At 42.6% G+C, this 23,943-nt stretch overlaps 1 protein-coding gene across 2 annotated transcripts in view; it reads left to right on the forward strand.

Annotated features, from left to right (window-relative positions):
* The window catches only part of ABCC12 (ATP binding cassette subfamily C member 12), a 1,077,363-nt gene that overhangs the window by 1,009,180 nt on the left and 44,240 nt on the right, over window positions 1-23,943 (forward strand). For both annotated transcript variants that reach the window (XM_078670535.1, XM_078670536.1), the window contains one exon: window positions 14,080-14,193. In XM_078670535.1, coding sequence (XP_078526661.1) covers window positions 14,080-14,193 — 114 coding nt within the window. The remainder of the gene's footprint in view (window positions 1-14,079; window positions 14,194-23,943) is intronic.

Genomic DNA, 23,943 nt, shown 5'->3' on the forward strand with positions numbered 1-23,943 from the left:
ACAAAACCACATCTACTTTATAAAAAAATATTATATTTTAATGAACAAATAGACACCAAACTGCCATAATTCAATTGATCGGAACTGGAGATGTTAATTTTTAAAGAATAAACACTTACTAGTGCTTAAAAGCCTATAGCTCCACTTAGAGACATAAGGTTGCACTTGACCGGGAGAAAGTCTACATATGAGGCTGACCATGATGGAGCTCTGGTCGGATATACTAATCTGGATGCCTCTGTCAAAATGTTACCTTCAGGGTTAGAAAGAGTTCTGGAGGTTTTTTCTATCAACTTTGAGCGGTTCCCTCCAGCAGGCTGATGTTGATGCAACATTGTAGGATTGCTTCTCCGTGAGGCCTCAGTCAGTTCCTGGTTGTCTGGAGCTCTGGCGCTTTCACTGGAATGAACCTGAAATCCAGGCCACCTTGTGGTTGATGGTAGCCGGATTGACTCTGGAAGTCAAGTCAGTCCCCTAATGGAGTTTTTGGACAAAAAGTTCCTAAATTTCACCGAACTTCTGGAAGGTCGCCTTGAGGGTTCAAGTGTGAAAAACACAAATCCAAGGGTCTGGAATCTCCTAGGGGGTCCTTGAGTTGTCTGGACTAAGCCCAGGTGGCGCTGGCATGGTTTCATTACACGGAAAAACAACTCTGTGGAACTCCGCTCCGCTGTCCTCCACCCTCCCTAATTTAATTATAGAAAATAAAAAGGCAGTTACCTGCTGTGGCATCTCCGGACTGCCTCCTCCTCGCCATGATCTCTCGCTCCTCTGCATCCTCGCCATCCTCATCCACGGAAACCCCTTGTTGTATGTCTTGAAAACACATGCATGCTCATGTGCAAGATGTATAACGTAGGGGTTTCCGTAGGCGAGGACGGGGAGGAGAAACCATGGCGAGGAGGAAACAGTCCAGAGATGCCACAGCAGGTAATGGAGTGTCGATGGGCTCGCTAACTCTGCTCTGCCATGGAGTCAGAGTTTTGCCTGACCTCAGAGTTTACAACCGAGTGCGGAGTAGGCTAAACTCGTCCGGGGTTATTCTGGACTACAATTCCTGCAATGCACCTGGCCAAATCCTTAAATGTCCACTGGACACACTTCAGAATGAGGACTGTTGGTGGAGAAGATGAAGGTGGGCTCTATTAACCTCCTGAGGCACAGTAAAGTCCTTAGGGCTGTAGTGCCAGATTGTGAAGCAGGTGCAGTCCTTCAGAGTGCAGCCCTTTGGGTGTAGATCCAGTTTCCTGTAGAACAGTCCTTCTTCTCCTTGTAGTTTCAGGCAGCAGATCCAAAAATCTATGTAGCTGTCCCATATTTATTTACAGTTTCTGGGTGTCAAGCATGGGGACACCCCTGACCAATGGGATGCAGGGTGCCACCCAAGTGTTTGACCACTTCCTCCAAAGTGTGGCTTGTTCTTGTCCTAGATAGCACTATTCTCTCAAAATCCAACATAGAGAAAGTCTCTCCTTTGGGGTTAGATCTGGCTAAGCTAACCCACTAACACACCCCTTCCAACCCCCTGACTAATCTATTTACTTAGGCTCCTGTGCTGATGGGGGTGCAGGAAGACGGGGTCAGCCTGTGCTGGTCCCAAATTGTCATATCATGGCTCCCCGACCCTCTTCCTGCCTTTTGGCTTCCACAGCTAAAGTTTTCCACCCACAGGAAATCCATTGTCTACTCTGACAGGACACTTCACACCTCATCAAGGTGTGCAGTCATAATATCGAGTTTTTTATTTCGACTGGAAAGAATATCGATTAAAAAATATAGAATGGACATAATATCGACTAGACATAATATAGACATCAAAAATATGGACTAGAAAAAATTAATATCGAATAGAATGGACATAATATCGAATCAAAAATATAGAATGGACATAATATCGACTAGACATAATATAGAGAACAAAAATATTGAATTTAAGGTAAGTTAATATTATTTTTTATTTTTTGTGTAATATAATTCTGTAGCGGGTTGTGGGTTTATAGGGAAATAGGGTGGGAAGTAATTTAATTATCATTTATTTATTGATATTTATTTAGAATTAATTGTTAATTAATTGGTAATTAATTAAAATATAATTGGTAATTAATTATAATTGATTAATCGATAAATATTGTAATTTTAGTAATTTATTTTCTGTAGCGGGTTGTGGGTTTATAGGGGAAAAGGTTGGGAAGTAATTTAATTATAATTAATTACATTTGTTAATTTATTTATTGATATTTATTTAGAATTGATTGTTAATTAATTATTAATTGGTAATTAATTAAAATATAATTGCTAATTAATTATAATAGATTAATTGATAAAGATGTTAATTTTATTAAATTATTTTCTGTAGCGGGTTGTGGGTTTATAGGGCATTAGGGTGGGAAGTAATTTAATTATAATTAATTAAATATGTCATTTAATTTTTTGGTATTTATTTAGAATTAATTGTTAATTAATTTTTAAAAAGTAATTAATTAAAATATAATTGGTAACTAAAATTAATTGATTAATTTTTAAATTGTAAATTAATTTATTGTTAATAGGTAATTAATTAGTATTAGTAGGTCATTTTTATAATTAAATAATTTTAATTTGTATTTATAAATATGTATTTAATATATTTTATACAATTGTAAAATATTTTAATTATTTTGTAATTGGTATTACTATTTATGTTATTTATATTTATATATGAAGTATTTACTTTCCCTACTATTGCACTCACTGGAGTTGGAATAGTAATTTTAACCCCTACGCTATCCAACTCTTTCCCTACTGTTGCACTCTCTGGAGTTGGAATAGTAATTTTAACCCCTACGCTATCCAACGCTTTCCCTACTGTTGCACTCTCTGGAGTGGGAATAGTAATTTTTACCCCTATGCTATCCAACGCTTTCCCTACTGTTGCACTCTCTGGAGTGGGAATAGTAATTTTTACCCCTACGCTATCCAACGCTTTCCCTACTGTTGCACTCTCTGGAGTGGGGATAGTAATTTTTACCCCTACGCTATCCAACGCTTTCCCTACTATTGCACTCTCTGGAGTGGGAATAGTAATTTTTACCCCTACGCTATCCAACGCTTTCCCTACTGTTGCACTCGCTGGAGTGGGAATAGTAATTTTTACCCCTACGCTATCCAACTCTTTCCCTACTGTTGCACTCTCTGGACTGGGAATAGTAACTTTAACCTCTACGCTATCCAACGCTTTCCCTACTGTTGCACTCTCTGGAGTGGGAATAGTAGTTTTTACCCCTTACGCTATCCAACTGTTTCCCTACTGTTGCACTCTCTGGAGTTGGAATAGTACTTTTAACCCCTACGCTATCCAACGGTTTCCCTACTGTTGCACTCTCTGGAGTGGGAATAGTAATTTTTACCCCTACGCTATCCTACGCTTTCCCTACTGTTGCACTCTCTGGAGTGGGAATAGTAATTTTTACCCCTACGCTATCCAACGTTTTCTCTACTGTTGCACTCTCTGGAGTGGGAATAGTATGTTTTACCCCAACGCTATCCAACGCTTTCCATACTCTTGCACTCTCTGGAGTGGGAATAGTAACTTTAACCCCTACGCTATCCAACGCTTTCCCTACTGTTGCACTCTCTGGAGTGGGAATAGTAATTTTTACCCATACGCTATCCAACTCTTTCCCTACTGTTGCACTCTCTGGAGTTGGAATAGTAATTTTAACCCCTACGCTATCCAATGCTTTCCCTACTGTTGCCCTCTCTGGAGTGGGAATAGTAATTTTTACCTCTACGCTATCCTATGCTTTCCCTACTGTTGCACTCTCTGGAGTGGGAATAGTAATTTTTACCCCTACGCTATCCAACGTTTTCCCTACTGTTGCACTCTCTGGAGTGGGAATAGTAATTTTAACCCCTACGCTATCCAACTCTTTCCCTACTGTTGCACTCTCTGGAGTGGGAATAGTAATTTTTACCCCTACGCTATCCAACGCTTTCCCTACTGTTGCACTCTGTGGAGTGGGAATAGTCATTTTTACCGCTACGCTATCCAACGCTTTCCCTACTGTTGCACTCTCTGGAGTGGGAATAGTAATTTTTACCCCTACGGTATCCAACGCTTTCCCTTCTGTTGCACTCACTGGAGTCGTTACAGTAAATTTAAACCTCTTGCTATCCTATGGTAAAAATATTGGATATGTTTTGTTAATAATATGTGTATATCTATATATATATATATATATGTATTAAAAATAAAAAAATAAAATGTTAAGTTATATTAATTATTATTTAATGTTACGTTTATTTAAGTATTTCAAATAAGTTAAAAATAATTTTATTTATTATTATATTACTTTTAAATTACTTTTAAGACATTTAAAAAATTCGATATTTTGACAGTCTATATTTTTTACACTCGATATTTTTGATTCGATATTTTTGTACTTACCTGTTTGAAGATAGGAAGTCGATATTTTGTAGTCGATATTTTGACCTCGATATTTTATCATCTTTATATTGTGACTGTCGATATTCTGTCAGTGATCCCCTCATCAAGCAGCTATGGCTCAGCCTGGGAAAGGCTGACCAATCAGGAGGAGAGGGCCACTTGAAAGTTGGATTTTGGCTCAAAGAAAAAAAAAGTGTAATAACTTATTTTCTGTAATAGGTATTATAAATCCAACAGTGACAAGTTTTTGAATTTATCTTAACTATTATATAGATACACTGAAATATATTTTTATGTGGCTCCTGTTAATATTTATATTTAAATAAAATATCTCAATGTTAGCCTATGGAGCCATTGACTACAATGGGGAAAACAGAATTAGCAGTTTTTTTCCTCACCTGGGCTTATAAAACATCTTATATAATGTTCCTGCTTATAGTTACAAGGGACCCTACCCCTGGGGTGACTTACATATCAAAATAAGGTAGATTACTAATTTGGAAGTACCTTTAGTAGAATTAGCATAAAAGTACAATTTAGAAGCAGCCTGCAAGGTACTGGCTGGCTTTTAAAATGGCAGCAGGCAACCCAGCAGTGCATACTCTAGTGCAGGAAATCTCTAGGGCCTCTAAACCTCCCTGCCCTATTATATACTAGGGATTTATAAGAAGTTTAAATCCCCTTTGCCTTTTATATACTAAGGATTTACATGGGTTTGTCATTGTGAATTATAATTATTCCTAACCATATATTTTTATTCAGAGCATGGGCCCTGGGTCTGGTTAGCGGAGCACAGGGCACAGCCAGAGTCAGAAAACCAGCACCTAGTAGTCATTATGGGGGCAAAAAGTGAGGGGACCCTGCAAACAGGTCCTGATTTCTCACATTACAGAAATAGGAGCCATCTTGTTACAAGACGGAGTTTTTGTACTGCATGAGCTCTGAATACACAAGGTGGCAGAATGTTGCCAGATGCCTCTTAGCTTAGTGCTTAAATAAAATAAACGTGACATTGTTTTACCTTTAATAACAAGAGACAAAAAGAAAAAAGATGCAGGTGTCCTGGCGGCTTGCGACTTTCGGGCATGGGCAGGCACAGACAAGCTTACCTTTGGCATGCTGGTGGCTCATCCACAATTGACATAAATAGCCCTCCGGCTATCAGAGTAGGAAGAGGGATTAGGAGGACTAGACTGCTGACCGACTAGTAACAAGCATTGGCATAGCCAATAGGTCTCGCCTTTGGGACCTTATAAGTGTTTAGCCATGGAACAGTTGATGTTGTTTCATCAAGCATATTGTGCTGCATAACTAAATACTTATAAGGTCCCAAAAATGAGACCTAATGGCTATGCCAATGCTTGTTATAGGACTTGTGCCCTGCCTAAGTGTCATGAGTTTGAGCTCTTAGAGGCAAGTCAGACACTTGGCTCGGCTCTGCCTCCCCTCTCCCTGTAATATCTTGGCTTGCGCACCTCTAGTGTAAACGAAAGCTGGAGGGGAGGGCCAGGGATGGAGGAGAGAGGATGCTCAGACTGGAGCTGCCAGTAAGCACATAAGTGAGGTAGGCCCCCCAGGGAGGGTAGTGGTGAGTGGGACTACAGTGGTTAAGTCAAGAGAAGGGCTGACATGGGGAAAGGAGGGGCAATGGGAAGACGTACTCCTAGGTAGCAGAAGTACATTACTACATTTTCTTGATATATTGAGTGCACAGGTGAGGTGTCCAGGGGCATATTTACAAGCACCTTGCGTAACTTTTGCATCATTTTTAACATGGGAAGGGTGGTGCAAGGGGTTTGTAAATAAGTCCCCCAGTGTTTGTGTGGAAGGGGTGGGGGAGGGGGCAGTGGTGAAGCAAGATCCTAGAAGCAGGGCAGGTACCTGAAGGATAGGCCAGCAGTTCAACTCTCGGGCACTGCACTGTCCCTTCGATGCGCGCCCTCAACGTAATTACTGCCCCCACTATTGTTTCTGCACCTCGAGACGCACCCCTCCGGGCCCCCCTGCCCTACCTACTCCGGATATTTCACCCCTCGCCTGCAGGAAGGAGGCTAAACCAAAAGCCTCACTAGTGTTTTTTTGGGACTGGTAAGAACAGGGGAGCATGTTTAGAGGCTAGCACCCCTGGAACAAAACCTATCGGAATAAAGAGACTATCGGAAATGACGGAGCCAAGAGCTTGAAAACTAAAAGTGCCATCTCCTTCCCCTCAATAGTGGTACCAGCATGAATGTAAACATACAGCACTTCACGCCAGCAGCTAAACTCTTTCTAGGCACTAAAAATGTTGGTTGGCAAGTGAGGGAAAGGCGACACATGGGGATGATGTGATTGGCCCAGAATCACACAAATCGGATGAAAGGGGAGAGCTGGAATTGGAAATAAGGTCTGATGCTTCGAAATTCCTCTTTTCAGACATCAGACCCTCTCTTGAGACCAGGTCGCACCACAGAAATAAACCGAACTTGTCCCAAAAGACAGAAAAGAAATTTGGGACTGGACAAACTAGGCACATAAAAAGGTAATCGCTGGACAGGCAGCAGCACTTAAGGGCAAACACGTAAGTGATGAAGGCTGCTGAAAAGAGGCTGTGCTTTTACCTAACACAGGATGACGTGCTGGTCAGTTGAGCACAAGAAGTCTGTAATCTGAACAACAAGAACATCTCCTTATTAATGGTACATAATATAAATCGTAGGTTATTTACGTGTAGACGATGCACATCCCATCAGGCAAGGTCCACTCACAGAACCTACTGCCGTTGAACGGATGCCTATTATGCTTCTTCTGAAAAACACAAAGTATCCCAGTTCAAGGAGTTCAACGCTCGCTGCTGACACCTCTTGAGGCCTATACGTGGCGAGTTTGACTGCTGCCAAGACCAACCCTGTCTTTCATCCCAGTAGGGTTGGGAAAATGAGTAGCATTACTTCGGAAACAAGCCTGCTCGTTACAGCGCTACAGGTCATACTTGTTATGAACTGCTAAGTAAACAAGCACTCGTGCTTGCGAGAGCAAGGAGCGGCGCGCGCAGTCTCCAGGGGAGCGGGTGAAAACACTGCAGGAGAGAGAGGGAGTGGAGGTAGGGTGGGGGAGGGTAAGCTGTTTTCAAGCACTCGTGCTTGCTAGAGCGAGGAGCAGCGCATGCAGCCATGCTAATTGAAAACGGATGGTTGGCGCACTGATGCTCGCTCCCGCAAGGTGGATGCCACCACAAGCACGAGTGTGCTTGAAAAGGAGTTGACTGTTTTTTAAAGGTCATCTCTTAGAGCAGCGCGTGCATGCTGCCTAGGCGAGACCTAAAAATGGCAGGCACAGTATCGGTAATCCCCCACACCTGTCACAGGAGCTTGATCAGGTCCCTCCGCACACTTGGCATACGTGTTAAAGTATTCTACTGCCTTGGTCTAAACAAAGGGTGTAATCAACTGGATCTCAAAGAAAATTGCAGGTACTAGTACTACACTACCATATTAGTGTGTTCAGATTCAAACAATAAATTTTTGGTGTGTCATCAGCTGCTGAACATTTCCAAGATGTCATTCAATGTATCATACAGCCTGTCATGAATGCTTTCAATTACAGTGATGACATATTAGTTTTTGGAGATACACAAAAGGAACATGATAAAGCTTTTAGGCAAGTGGCCTTGTAACTGCTGGTGCAGGTTTAACTTCAAAACAAAACTCAAATTATCAGCCACCAATCCCTCACAAGATGTTACTATGCTATATATATATATATATATATATATATATATATGTGACTTTGCCAGAGTAAGTGGTCCCTTAGGAGACTTAACGAAAAGAAATGCTTCATTTTACTGGGCACACAAATATGAACAAAGTTGTAAAAAAACAGAGGTTGTTGTTGATGCAAGCCTGGTTGGGTCGGGCGCAATTCTTGTCCAACACAGTGGACACCCAAATACTCAAAGGTATATTGTAGCATGTGCCAGCAGAAGTTTGTCACAAACTAAACACGCCTATTCACCACCAGAGGGAGAAAACTTAGCAGGGGTGTGGGTTTGTGAACATTTCTGTGTATACCTTTCACTCTTGTAATAGATCATCAAAGCATTGCTTACCATCCTTGGTAACCCATAAGTCAAGATGACTCCTAGAATTGAATGTTGGGGTTTGTGATTACAGGAATATGACTCAACTATAGTGCACTGGCCAAGGAAAGATCAAAAACCTGTTGACTACTTTTCTAGAGTGCCGATACAATGCCCTGGCAACCCTTTCAAAGTGGTTGAAGCCTCCATTAACTTCATCGTAAACTTCAGTACACCTGCGGCTATTTCATTGGAACAAATCATTGCTGCAACGACCAAAGTGGGATGTTGATGCTAAATGACATATTGCACGTCAATCTTGGAACTTGGAAACCTTCATCCTCTCACTGGCAGATGCACTAACCTGGGATAACCTGAACCCAGAGGAAGCGATGTTCGTGTTTGTCCTGCCATGCCCTCACTGCAAAGCGGACTGCATTTCTGGCAGCCTGTGTCACAATGAAGGGAATGGGGAAATGGGACGAAATAATAAAAAAACAAGATCTGGTCCATTGCCTCACTGAATGCCTATATCTATGGTTGCCGGGTAGGCGTTACCATTGACGTAATACCAGGTGGGTGCTGAGGATGTGGTGCACACCATGATAAAAACATAAACAGAATTACCTACAGATCATCATTCCACCAAACTCAATTCAGTATCTCCATTACCTTTTCACACAACCAGATCAGGAGGTAGCATAGGATTTTGGCTCAGGAGGACAACAGGCAGTTGCCTTCAGTTAAGTCACTCAATAATCGCCTGAAGGAATGGGGCCCTTCTTCAAAGTGCTGGAAGGCACCATACACACAAGCCCCACAATAATGAACTGTCCGGGTTACTTCACTCTCCGATACCCCTGGCGGCTATCCTTAAACATTACAGCAAGTGTCATAAGCGCTAGCAGTTGTAGTCCTGTATGTATTGACGTTACCCTTTCAGAGAGCTGCTATGGCAAGATTCTATTGTATGGTGTTAAAAATGCCCCTTTGGGGGTGTGTGACTGGTGGCATGACTTACTGTTCAGTTTTAGATGCACTGCTGTCCACTGCATGTCTGTGACACAGGATGACATGCTGACGCCCACTGCAGACTCGTGACACAGGATGATGACATCCCCTGCAGACTTATGACACAGAATGATACGTCCATGTCCTCTGCAGGCTTGTTACTCAGGATCCACTAGATGCCGTTATCATGAATCCCAATGGCAACTGGAGCTGCACTTAAGAAACGACTGAGGCCGCGCAGATTCATGATTGCCTAGCAGCTGGGTGCGGGTGGGAAGTGCCTTTAAAGTCCAGTTCCAATTAAAATGGCTTCTGAGGGGGCAACTCATTTCCTGGTTGCATAATCATCAGGCCCAGTTTGGGTGACTAATTTCCTGGTTGTATAATCACCAGGCTCATGCCATGATGTGTTCTGGGTGATCCATTTCCTGATTGTATAATCATCAGGCCCAGACAATAACCTAATGGTGTCAACACACCAACTGTAAACAAACTGTGTGGGGTGAGAGCACACACACAATCAAATGCACATGTGGAAAGCACACAGATATGCCTCAAATATTCTTATGGGTTACAAAATGTGGGTTTATGCAGAGTGCATCCTCCAAGATCGCACAGCGCCTGTGCAATGATGCACATCATGACAAGCATGATACATGGTGTTCATTGTTCCCATGACACTCACACGTGACAATGAATATCAAAAGTTCAACAAATGTGAAATATGAACTGCCTGTTACTTAAGAAGGTATTATCTTATGAGGTTCAATAATTGTCATACCAGAGAGTGTGTGACTACAAATAATTGAAGTGGTCCATGAAGGACATTGCAGAATTGTTGCTACTAAAGGAGCTCTCCGAGATAATGTTTGGTTTCCTTATCTTGTTGAGAGAGTTGAAGGTCTGTCATTTGTGCAATTGCTTAGCTCCCCAAACCACTTAACATGCCTTGAATATGTCTGACCTGCCAAAACATGTATGGGAAAGAATTGCTTTTGGTTTCTTCGGTCCTCTTGAAGAAGGTCCTCGTGGAGAAGCGTGGCTCAGTGGTTAGAGGCGGCAGACCTGGAAGCTGAGATCAGCCGTGGACCAGGGTTCGATTCCCCGCCTCGGCGGGTCTCGGGCTCAAAAATTCCACGGACTTGATAATTCTCGTTCCGGTGCCTACTCAACTCACGGGGTCACACTCTGCGACTCTGGGCAATAGCTTGCTTAATCTCCACTACGGCCCCTCGCGGCGGGATGCCTGGCTTTCACCTTGTGGACACCCTGCCGGGGTATCTCACAGGGGAATACCAGGACGGGTTCCCTAAGCAAGCGCCGAGATGCCTACGGGTAGTCGTGCGCTATACAAGAGCGTAATCATTTCAATAGAAATCACCTGATGGTGGTTATAGATAAATACTCCACTTTTCCACTGGTAGAAGATCTCTCATCTACCACTCAAAAAAGAGTCATCTAGATGTTGGGTGGCATTTTTGCAACATGGGGTATACCTTAAATATTGAAGTCTGACAATGACCTACATTCAATGGTCAAGAATTAAGAGACTTTACCAATCATCTCACTATGAAGCATCAGAGAAGCAAACCTCTTTGGCAACAAGCAAATGGCGTTGTCAAATGCTTTATGAGCACACTTATATATGTATATATATAATATATATTTGTAAAACAAACTTTTTTATTTAATGAAGGGGGGAGACTTAGGGGTCTATTACAATGGCGGGCAGACAATGTCCGCCCGCCACCGTAACGGTTATCGGGACAGACTTCAAGAGGTCTGGCGATCCCGCTGTCCCTATCAGGATGCGACCGCCATCCTGTATATTTAACATTGCGGTGGGCGGTGCTGTATTCAGCACCCGCCACAATTTGAAATAGGCATGTTGTGCATGTGCATGTACAACATGACAGGCACCGCATGGTGCCTGCCACCTTGTGAATGCAAATGCAGGGGGGTAACATAGGTACCCCCAATGTGCCCCTCCACCCCCCAACATTCTGGAGGCCCGCAACAGGCCCTAAATTGCAGACACTGCATGCCTTTCCATGGCAGCAACGCCACCACAGAAAATGCTGCTTCCTGCCTGCATTATAATATGGATGGCGCTGTCTTGCAAACACTACCACCATATCAGGCCCCTTTTCTGCCCGGTCACCTGTGTGACCGGCGGACGGTCTTTCCATCCGCTGGGGTCCCCCCGCCATACTAATATGGCAGGGGGAAATGGGAGGAGGGAGGTGTATAATGGTGGGCGGATCGCCACCACCATACGGGCATTGGAGATACGCCTGCCATTTAAATAGACCCCAAAGTGTCTTGTGAGTTAGGGATGAAGGGACCCTTTTGGGTCCTTATGGACTCCATAGAACTATGATGTAAGTGCTCTGGTGCAGTGAATAGAGTTCATGGTTCGAACATTGAATTTGCAGGCACACACATGAATAAAGATGTGTAATGGTAAGCTCTGTGTGTGGTGTATTCATTCACGAGTACCCAAGCTGGGGAGGATGCTACAAAGTCCTCTATGTTCAAACTTAGAAACTTTTCTGGAGGACGAAATCCTTTCAGCGGGTAAAACGAGCTGGTTGGGCCCTACCAGCAGTTCGATGTTGGTGGCTGCATCTCATCGAAAGTCCAGTGGTGGCTCTGGTTCTTTTTCAAAAAGGTTCAGAAATTGTTTCTAAGTATCTAGTCATGCAGTTTTTGAGGGGAAAGTTCCCACTGTAACACTAGCCAAGGACCTTTTGGGCACCATTTAAGGGTTAGGGCTAGAGCCACCAGCAGGGTGCTGGGCAAATCTAGTTGCAACTACTCAGCTGGGTTCAGCATGGATTTGGGCTTCTTGCTGCTTTTGTGTTCCTGAAGCTTAATAGGAGGCTAGCCACCTCACCCTTGGAGTCTAATCTTCTACCCTGGGTAGAAGTGGGAGGCATTCCAGCACTTGGGGTTTCTTTCCAAAGGTTAAACAGCAGGTACAGTACTTCTTCTGTCTTTCACAGGTATGGAGGTGTTCTGAAGAGGATACCCAGGGGTGCCACATTTATGTCTGGCACTAGCTTGTGGTTGGAGTAGACTCCATTCCTAGTTGGGAAAAGGTTCCCAGTGCAACCTTACCCACTTTTGACTAATTTTCTGGGGTCTTGACCCTGAACAATCCCACAGTGTGTCTGCCAAAATCCACATTGACAGAACCTTTCTTCCCCTGGGCAGAGTTCTGGGCATTCCCCTGAGTTGTGTCAAGGGAAATGAGAAACTCCCCCTGCAAACTAGTTCTGAAGTAGGTTTCCCACCCACTGGGATTGGTGACACTTTGACTACCTGATTTATGGAAGGAGCAGGCTTAGTTGTGAGTCACATCTGCCCGTGACAGGAAATGCCCCTTTAAAGCTTGTACAGTTGGTGGGAAATTCCCCAGTCCATACTTTCAAGGGGAGGTCATACCTCCTCCCAGCCAATGCACCTTTGTTCCGATTCCAGGGAGTTATTCACACCCTCACTAGCAGGCTCCCAGGTGACAGTTGAGGATTAACTATGAACAGACTGCTAGGGGATTTTTGGAAGAACAATTGTGACTTACTGAAGTCAAAGTTCAACGTTAGCATTAAGTTGGATTTTGTTTGATTATAAAAACTAGTATTTGAATTATTGTGCTAGCTAGTGTGAATCTGAAGTTAGATTTATTGAGTGAAATAAAGTAACCCTGCGTTTCCTATGTCACTGCCAGGCATGTTACATTGAAAAACGTGTTTGGTCCTGTTTCACTATAACATTAAATACAGACATCCTACTTTTAAATACCACGCACTCTGCCTAAGGGCTGGTAAGGCCTACTTTAGGGGTGACTTACTACTATTTAAAAGGAACATTTAGGCCTTTTAAAAGGGGGGTTTACTTTAGGCACACTTAAACATGAAAATGTAATTTCCATAAAGAAGTCTCTTTACAGATTAGGCACAGCAATACTTGTGGTATAACTAATAATCGTAGTAACTACTCCATGTACCCAAAATTACTGTGGCCCCTGATGTTGATACATTTGGAAATGGTGTAGCGAACGGCATGCTTTGTGGTCCCTATTAGTTATGGGGCCTTTTGTGTTATTTTTATACACAATTTCACAATTCATTGAAAAGGTAAGAAAACTTTACATTTCCAGACTTTCAGAGAAAAGTCTGTTTATAGTTTGACTCTCATTAGAGCGAAAATTACCCTGCCTAATTATGAAATTGATTTTGGAGTGCACAGAAAACTTCAATTAGTTGGCAATAATAGCTGGAAAAAGTTTGCAAGGTTTAAGATGAGTCAAAATCATAGCCACTGCAAAAACTCCCTGGCAAAAAAAAACACCTAGTACCGTACTAACTTCAAGCCCTCCTAAGGCCATCTTCAATAGTGCTTCTCATTGACTGCTAGCAACTTATTGATTTAGTGCTTAGAGAGCCAAAGAGAATGATAGGTCTTGAGTTGTGGCCTGGTGCATTTCTTGCTGCATTTAATTGGCAGCATGACAATGAGGGCAAAAGACTGTGATCTCGTTATTTGTATGGACAGCTGTTTAAATGTTGTGTTGTCGCTCCAGATTTCTCAGCTGTCAGAAAAATTGCAAGCAGAAGTTGTAGAAAATGGAGAAAACTTTTCTGTTGGACAGCGTCAACTTCTATGCATGGCACGAGCTATACTTCGGAATTCAAAGGTAAGAATATGTATGGTGGGGTATTATATGTCAGTACAGTTAAGATAACTTAAAACCTCCTATTATGGTATTATTTCACATTCACATCCTATTTGACATAGAGCACTGTTTAGATTTTGGTCATTTCAGTGTAGGGTAACAGAAGTGAAAAGTCACAAATCCACTTAACTATACTATAAGCATTTGAATTAGACAAATGTCATTCTTATCTTTCAACTCTAAACAGTTGCACATAATAAATGTAATTCGATACCCCATGCCGTATATTATAAGGATATTGCAAGTCACTGAGGAGTTCCATGACTATGTAGAAGAACAAGAGAGTTGGGACAAAGTATCACATAAAAAATATTGTGTTACAAATATATCGTGCCAAGAATATTGAGATGTCAAATATCATTAACAGGAATATCGATGGTAAGAATATAATTTTAAGTGTTGTATTGTTGTATATAATATCCGTTTTATGTGTTATTTTATATGTATTTTATTGTAGTGTGTATTATTTTAGTTTTTGAATTTCTTTGTTAGTGTATTTTGTAAATAATAGTATTTTTAACGTAACATTTCTATCTTTGTTTAGTTTTAATAATGCGTATAATTAATAATATGTTATTATGTTATAGGCGCAGGATGTTGATTTTATGGGAATAAGGGTGGGGAGATTTCTAAATTGTGAACATTTACATTTAATATTGTGGTACATTTTTTATAAATATGGAAACTATGCACATTTTTACTTAAAATGTTGTAAATAATGGTTTCTATTTGTTAATATAAGTGAATATTAAAAAAACTCAGAAAAAGTACACATTCGTGGGGAAATTTGATAAATTAAATTAAAAGTAAATGCATATTTGTTTGTATTAATACATCTTTTATATATTTTTGTAAAGTTAGTTTAAAAAATATTTGGAAATAACTACTTTTTAAAATGTTAATATTATCTTTATATTGATTCTTTTTTAGAAATTATGGGCAACATTATGATGACGGACAGTCAGATCACCGCCTACCATCAGGGCAGTCGAGGGACTGCCCGAAAGGCAGGCAGTGATTTGACTGCCAATTATGATTTGACCGCTGTGGTGGTGGTCGGAAAGTGCTTTTTTTTTACTGCAGCTTGTGCTGCGGACCAGAAAAAGGGTGCCTGGCATCTGGTGCATGGATGTATAGGGGGTAACTACGAGTGTCCCCATGACCACTCTACAGTGACCCACGTGTGACAGGGGGACTGCTTGGGACCCCAAAATCCCTTTCCGGCTGTGGAACATCATAATCCCTATGGCGGCGCCTGCACAGGCACTGCCACAATGGTAGGAACACAATTTCAAGCACCACCATGATGGGATCTTAGGGGCTCTTTATGATTGCGTGCCACCATTAGTCCGCCCGCCATCGTAGTGGTACTGGGACCACCCACCAGACGTGCGGCGGTCACACCACACATATTAGGATGCACCCGCCATACTGGCATGTGCATCCTGGGCTTTAAATATTGCGGACGGTGCTGCTGGCTGCAGTACCGTACGCAATGTTAAAAGTGCATGCACAGCATTTCCCTGCACTACGTGGCAAGCACCACGTGGTGCCTGCCACGTGGTGCAAGGAAATGCAGGGGGTTACCCCAGTGCACCCCGCATACACACAGAGGGGGCCCACAACAGGCCCCGGAATCCAGTCTCCTCCTGTCTTTTTGCGGCTGGATAACCGCAGCAAAAAGACAGGCGGAAAAGGATACCGTAATCCCCAGGGCCGCAATGATGGCCTAGTTCTGGGTTCTGCGAGGTGGGCGAAAAAGGACCACCTTGCAGAACCATGGCGGACAAACTTTCCGTCTGCCAGGGACACATTGGGATTCCCACCGCCATAATTTGGAGGTGGGAATTTCTTAGCCTGTCGGTGGTGGCCCCACCGACATCGTAATGAGGCCCTAAAAGTCTATTATGTATGGTTTGGTTTTCCTTTAGAAGTGTGGACAATTTTAGTTTTCTATAGGTAAGTTGTGTATAGAATAAAAAAATGATATGTTAAATGTTAACATTATAATAAAGGCATGAATAGTATTTTAAATTATCTTTTTTATGAAATTGTAATCAATATGTATGAAAGAAAGTTAATAATGGGATCGTTCTCATTCAAGCTTCCAATCAAAACCTAGAGCAGTTCGACAAACTCTTTTTGAAGATCAAAAGCTTTGTAGCTAACTTTTCAACCCCAGGGCGACTAGATACAACACTATCCACCTCAAGTTCACTCCAAATCGACACTCCCCTTCTCCAGTATTGAAACTTTCATAGATTCACATGCTTGTATCTTCCCCGTTGTCATGGTGGGAGTCTCACGGTAACAGAATGACCACAGCAGTACTATAGAAAAAACTGCATAGAAAATCCTATGGGGAATCACATTATTTGTTAACCAGACCTCATCATTATTTGGTCTAAAACCCAGCCAATCAGCTGCCAGCCCTGACATCACACTCCCCAGCAGAGCCATCCTACCTCAGATTTCCAACCGCCTTCGTGTGAGGAGTCTCTCTGAGCCTTGCTCAGTTCTGTTCCTGAGTGAACTTTTGACCTTTCCAACTGCACGTTTTCTTTTGAATTTAAGGTACTGCGTTACATCTAGCATCTGAAAATGGCTGAAAGCTCTAAAAATAGGCTTTTCAGGCCCTGCAGATCTTGTGGGAGAGCCAGACTCTATTCTGAGGACCCCCACAAAGACTGTTTATATTGTCTTCAGCCCAAACATGTGGCTAAGAACTGCAAACACTGCAGGACATTTTCAGCAAAACTTTTGAGGGATAGAGAGGCAGGCTTGCTGTTGTGCCTTCCGAAAAAGAAGGCCACCTCAGATTCAGACTCAGCGGAAGAATCCACTAGCCAATCTTCAAAAAAGAGGAAGTCTTCTGCTTCACGGGAAACAGTGGACCCTAAGAAGCACAAAATGAAAGGAAAAGAAACATCTTTGTCCTCTCTCCCTCATACTCCCCTGAAGAGACCCTCAGAGTCAAGGGTAGTGTCTTCAGCACTGTCAGCGAAATCTGTGGCGTCTCCGGCTCTTGCTTCTGTGAAGACGTTAACGACACCGTCGACAACAACTTCGTTGACGACGACAATCTCGACGATGACAGCAACGTCAAAGGCAGTGACCAAGACAGCGCCGTCGAAGAAAGGTTCGTCTACGACTTTGTCGACGGGAAGAACATCATCCTCGTCGACGATTCCAATGACGACGACGAGCTCGTTGACGACGACGACCTCGTTGACGACGGCTCCGTCAATGACCTCGTCGACGACCATTTGAATTTCATTTACGGGAGCATCGTGAACGGGTGCTCCGTCGACGACTACTTTTAAATCACGTCGACGGACTCGTTGACGGTCAAGAAATCTACTGAATATACTGCGTGGACAAAAATGTCTTCCCTTCCTCCATCAAATCTGCTGGATCTACAGGAATCGGAGGATGAAGAATCAACGTGTGTAGCTTACAGTCCTTCTCAGCTACAGATTAAGAGCCAGGAGACTGATGAAGAGGAGTGCCAAGAGGTTCAAGAGGTTTACTCTTTTAAAGATCGTCCAGTGGCCGAATCTAAAAGATATGAGTTGTTCCAACAATCATATGACTATGAGGAGGAAGAGGAACTGCGTCCTGAGGAGAGGGAAGAGTCTCTCTCTATGCCTATTTCTCTGGTGACTGACTTAAGTCACATGATCAACGACTATTATCGTCGTTTTCCTGGAGCTATTGCTCTTGCCTCAAATACTTCAGGCGCTCCTACCAAGTTCCGGTAGTTCAACCTACGCCTACAGTGCAAAAGTTGCGATCTCCCCCAATCATCACAATAAGGGATGATTTCGCAGACAGTGATGGAGTAGACTAGCCAGAAGAAGGAGAACTTCTTCAAGATACTCCTCTGGGTGTTGAATGGGATCAATATAAATTGCCTATGACTCCATCTCCATCACCGTCACCAGCGAACTCTCCACCACAGGACATTGGAGGATTCCATGACATTATGGAAAAAGCTTCAAAGAGATTTGAGCTTCCGCTGCCAGTACAGGAAACGGAATGTTTCCCATACGACTTCAAGGAGGAGTCAAGGAAGTCTATCGGATCAATTCCCATCATTGACCATATCTGGGACGAAGGATTAAAGATCATGAAAACGCCAGCCTCGGTGGCGGCTTCGGTGCCCAGGATAGAGAAAAAATATTGTGCACCAGTCTTCTCCTGCGTGTTTGATTGGGCATCCGCGTCCAGAATCAGGAGTGATCAGGCGACTCAGAGACAATCCAAAAATCCTGTCTCAACATCTGTAGCCCCCCCGACAAAGAGAGAAGACGAATGGACGGCACAGGGAAGTGTTTTGCATTGATGTCAAAATGGGTTATGCAGGAGTTGGAATAATAAAACTAAACCGTATAGTGTCCAATACCTTTACCAAAATTGTTTAGATTGGAGTGGGATTAGTAAATGTAACCCTGTTAGCGTCCAACACCTTCTTCAAAATGTTTTAGATTCGAGTGGGAATAGTAAATCTAATCTAGTGTCCAACATCTTTGTTAAAATGATTTTGTTTGAAGTAGGCATAGTTAATGCTATTTGTTCGTAGCCATTAAAAATTTTTTTTTTACATAGGAGTTGGTTATGCAATTTGTATATATAGGCCGCGATTACAATGTCGGACGGTTCTGAGTCCATCCGACTTTGTTTGGGAACTGGGACTGAACAACCTCCTGTCGTCAGTCCGAGGCCAGGCAATTAGGATGCGACCGAACACTGTTGGGTTGCATTCCTATTCTTTGCAATTGGAGCATGCATTCAGAAAGGAAAGCATGATCTCAATGTAAAGAGCTGAGGTGCAGTTCATCCCTGCACCCCATGGCAGGCACCTCATGGTGCCTGCCACTGGGTACGGGGATCAGCAGGGGGGCACCCTAGGCCGCCATGCGGCTGCATTGCACCCAATTGGGGCCCTCCTAGGGGCCCCCACAGTGGGGTTCCTACAACCTTTCTGTTTCAGAAAGACCATCACAGAAAGGATGTGGGAATCTGCCGTCATAATCCCGCGGGCAGAAAGAGCAGCCCGAGGAATTACTGGAGGCTTTCCAAATGGCAGACGGGCTTTCCAAGCCTGTCATAGGTCATTCGGAAATCCGGTTTGGATTCCTTTCTGACCGACCCCATCAAAATGGGTTGGTGAGAAAGGAATCCAAACAGCCAAATATGATGCTGTAGGAACCGCTCCGACAGGGGTCGAAGCTGTTTCCTATGGCATCGTAATCGTGCCATATTATTATTTATGACATATTTTAATATAATAAAGGTACCTGAGCATTTGCAATATTTTCATTATTTTCATATTTATTCAATGTATATGTCGTATCGAGTTTTAATGAACCTACATACTCTGCAAATAACTCACAATACCTTAGAATAGAAGTTGGCACGGAAACTGGAATACAAAAGATACGTTTATTAAGACCCCATGGGGTGGTGGTACATTCAAACAGCACCCTTCGGTAATGCAAGAAGTATCACCCTGAGCAGAAGGTACATGGTCCATTTATACCCATACAAGGGTTTGAAAAGTGGGCGGCACACACATAAGACGATTTCATGTACATATAAGGACATTTTTGGAACACTTCCAACAAGTAGGAGGAGTTCAACAACTTGACCAGTTGGGGAAACATCTTTCAACAGTGATCGATTAGTAACAGATGTGAGTTGATTGCACATGCGCAAACCTTGACCATAAACTAAATATAGCTTGTTGCTGGGCAGACCATGCGGTCGACTAGCGAGGAGGTAGGACAAAGAGCATGGTGACCACGAGGTAGTGTAAATACTTAAAATGGAGGCCGTGAATATGAAATGGCCTCTAAAAACCGGTCAACATAACAATGAAAAACTCGCGTAGGTTCAGCGAATGCTAACCTAATAGCTGCCAATTTACAACAGATGATCCTTTTAGCATTTAGCTGAAGCTACCTCCGTATCTCGAATAGTCCTGGTATACATCATTAATATCAATAAGCATTATTTTAGCTATTTCTTGGTTCATCATTTGTTGGGCTTTTATCTCAGTAGTACTTCTCTTGGACGGAATACAGGAAGTGATACAAGCGGAACATAGTGTGGGACCACATTGTAAGCATAAACAAAGAGTAAAGCATATAGCAATTATCGCACATAGGATTGTCAATAGTTTCCAACCCCACGTGGTAAGTAGTGTCCAGATCCAACCCGAAAATGTCCATGTACCATTCCCAGGATGGATTTCAGCAGCGATCTTATGTAATTTAGAGATTGCACCATATACTGAAGGCGAATTATCGGGTACAAACACGCAACAACTACTTCCGATAATGCGACATGCACCTCCTCGATCAGCTAATATAACAACTAGAACCATCCGATTCTAGAGCGCTACAATTCCAGTAATTTGAAGCTCTTCGTAATGTTTCCTAATGCCATAGCAGTTTGATTAGAAACAGCTTCTTCAATACGTGTTAATCGTCTCACCTTCCTACTATTCAAAGCAGCACCCGCAAAAGGAAAAATGCCTAAATTAATATCAACATACTGCTGTAGTGATGTGTCTGTCTGGTCTACATTATCTATGCTTATAGTTCTCTTAACTCTATTTACAACTAATTAATGGAATAATACAAAGTTCTTATGATACATTTCGGGTGCTATAAACACAGGGGGCAATATAAACGATACATAACATATCCCTGACCATCCCATTGGAAGTCGGTGATAGCCTCTATTCCCACAAATAAAGAATGTATTATGCGAAGTCACAAATGTAATATTATTCTTTCCGTCCAATGCTAGAACAGTAGTGCATTCACTTTCCCCAACTGGAATTGTTCCTTCATTTTTAATACATAAGTCTGCTTTAGCTTTAATAACAGAAATCACAAATAAATCACACATATTTGTTGTTCTTGCATATGTAAAGAGGTGCTGTGAGGATACATTGTCCGGTCGATATTCTTCCCACTCCAATTTAGTCCCTTCCGCTTGTGGGTATCCATCTTCATCCTGAGGACAAACTTTGTTGAGGCGAAAGAGAAGCCCACCTTTTGAGGGCCATCTTAAAGTGAACAAAAGTGCATACCAAGCATAGCAAGAACCATTATGAGAAAAAGGGAGAGGAATAAGAGGCATTCCTCCTTTCTTTTAATGACCTGGTAACATTCCGCATACCCAACAGTTTGTAGTGTTCGTGGTATTGTGCGTATAATGTAGCATCTGAATGAAAGTGTTATTTAAATAAGTCTGGCTATGCTTTTGCTCATGGTATAGAAGAGTAAAATGAAAATGCTCAAGTGGAACAGGAGTAGTGGCAAACAAATGTTCTCGTGCTGGGGCCACTCTTTCTGCATACCAAGCTGTTGTTGCTATAACCATAATAGTAACAGCAAACCCTAAAACACAAATTATCTTCTTGTTTTTCATTTTGACAGCAGCATGAACAAACTTTTCCTGTAAGAACTTAGCAAATGAGCGCTGAGCCCAAGGGGCAGCCATTGATTTCTTCACCGAAGGTCAAGACAGGTGTCACTACACTAAGCAAGGCTGATCCCCCCCCTCTTGCCATTTCGGCATTCTGTTTCACTAACCCCGGGCGGTAGCTCAACCAGTCTTCTTTGCAGCAGATTCTTTTCTTGGTCTCAGATGGTATCTCGATGCTCCAGGAGTTGTGTGGTCCGGGAAGACTTCCTCAGATTCGTTGGACGTGATGGCTGTACTCCTTTCCGTGTACAAGATGTCTCGGTAGTTGGTCAACACAGCAGGTTTCACCAAGTCTGGGGAAACACGGCGGCAGTGGGTGGTATGTATCCACCTTTTCCGGTTGGTCACTCGCACTGCTGTTCTTGTTGCCAGGAGGACCTGTTCCGGTCCACGCCACCTCGGTTCTAGACTGCTCGACCTTTCAAATGACCGGATCATCATGTGGTCACCAGGTAGAAGATCATGAGCCTCACCCGTAGATTTGTCCGGAAGAGCTTCTTAAACCTGCTGATGAATACAACGCAAATTATCTGTTAAACGTGCCCGATTGTCATTCATCAATATACAAGGTACATTGTATATGGAGCGTGGTTTAGGAACTCCCCAAATATTCATAGGTCTCCCAAACACCACCTCATAAGGTGTAAGACCAGATCGTGAATGAGGTATCGATCTTATAGACAATAACGCCAGAGGCAGAGCATCTGGCTATTTCAAGGACGTGGAGGCCACAATCTTCGCTAGCTTAAGCTTCAGAGTAGCATTGTATTGTTCCACCAATCCTGCTGACTGCGGATGAAATACAGCATGACATTTTTGTTTTATTCCTAATCCCTTCAGGACATACTCCACAATTTTCCCCACAAAATGTAGTGACAATGCAGGGTTGTTAGGCACTTTTTGTGAAAGCAAAGCACAGGCTATTCAGGTGTAAGTGGGGCATTGCTAATCTCTGCCCCCATCCTACAAGCAGGTGGCCCACTGAAGCACATCTAATCCCTCTATTGTGTGACTGTCTAGGATGAATTCACAAAGTCTAATTGTCAGCCACACATAGTCATGTGACCCAAGACAAGCTGCAGGCACAAAGAGCTAAGGGTAGGAAAATGCCAACTTTCTAAAGAGACATTTTCAGAAATGTAATAAAACCCAACATTGCCATTAAAGAGAGTTTATCATTATAATTTCATAGGTACCAAACATAACATATCTACCTATTCTTAATTAGGAATTACAGCTTATTAAATGTAATAAAGGAGCCCCAATGTTATCCTATTGGAGGGGTAGGCCTCACAGTAGTGAACAATGAAGGTTGAATGTTTTCACTATCAGGACATGTAAAGCATGAAAGTACATGCCCAAACATGCCCACACACTACCCTCCCATATGGCCTACCTCGGGCCTACCTTATGGTTTATGTATATGTAATAAATGTGGAGTTTACTGCTTGGCAAAGGGTTTAAATGTCAAGTTGACATGTAAGTGTCACTCTGCAATAAGACTTGAATGGCAGGCCTGGACAAGGTGCTACTTAAGTGTGTGGTACAATAAGTGCTGCAGGCCCACTGGTAGCATTTAAGTGGGCCTGGGCATGTGGTATACTACTCTACAAGGGACTTATCTGTAAATTAAATATGCCAATTAGGTATATGGCAATCAAACCAGGTTTAAGGGAGTGAGCGCAAACACTTTGGCACTGGTTAGCAGTGGTGAAGTGTACAGAGTCCTAAGGCCAAGAAAAGCAAAACTCCTGGAAAATTGGAGGTAAGTAGACAAAATTTTGGAGGAAGACTGCCCTAAGACTGACAGTTCTAACAACAGGGTGTCTAATATTTATAAGTAGGGTATATAGAAATCAATGTTAACCTGGTTTTACAGTGGCTAGCACTCAAGCTATTTTAATTGTAGGAAGGCAGGCTTGTCCATAGAGAAGTACTGGGAAATAGATTCAAACATTAATTCTGCTATCTCAGGGTAGGGACCAGCCAGGGACATGATTCAACAACTCTGTTTTATATTTATCAAAAGTCCAATTTAATAGTGAAGTTAAATTTTGATAAACATTACAACAGTATAAATATTAAGGAAACACTTTTTTCAAAAATATATATTTTCGCGGCCTGAAGCTCCAAAAGGTTTATTTACATGACCAATGCTTGGGTGTGGAAGTTTTTTTTTCCTCTGACAGGATGACCATTTTAGTTGTGCCC

Source organism: Lissotriton helveticus, chromosome 12 (genome assembly GCF_964261635.1).
Source record: "Lissotriton helveticus chromosome 12, aLisHel1.1, whole genome shotgun sequence".
NCBI lineage: Eukaryota > Metazoa > Chordata > Amphibia > Caudata > Salamandridae > Lissotriton > Lissotriton helveticus.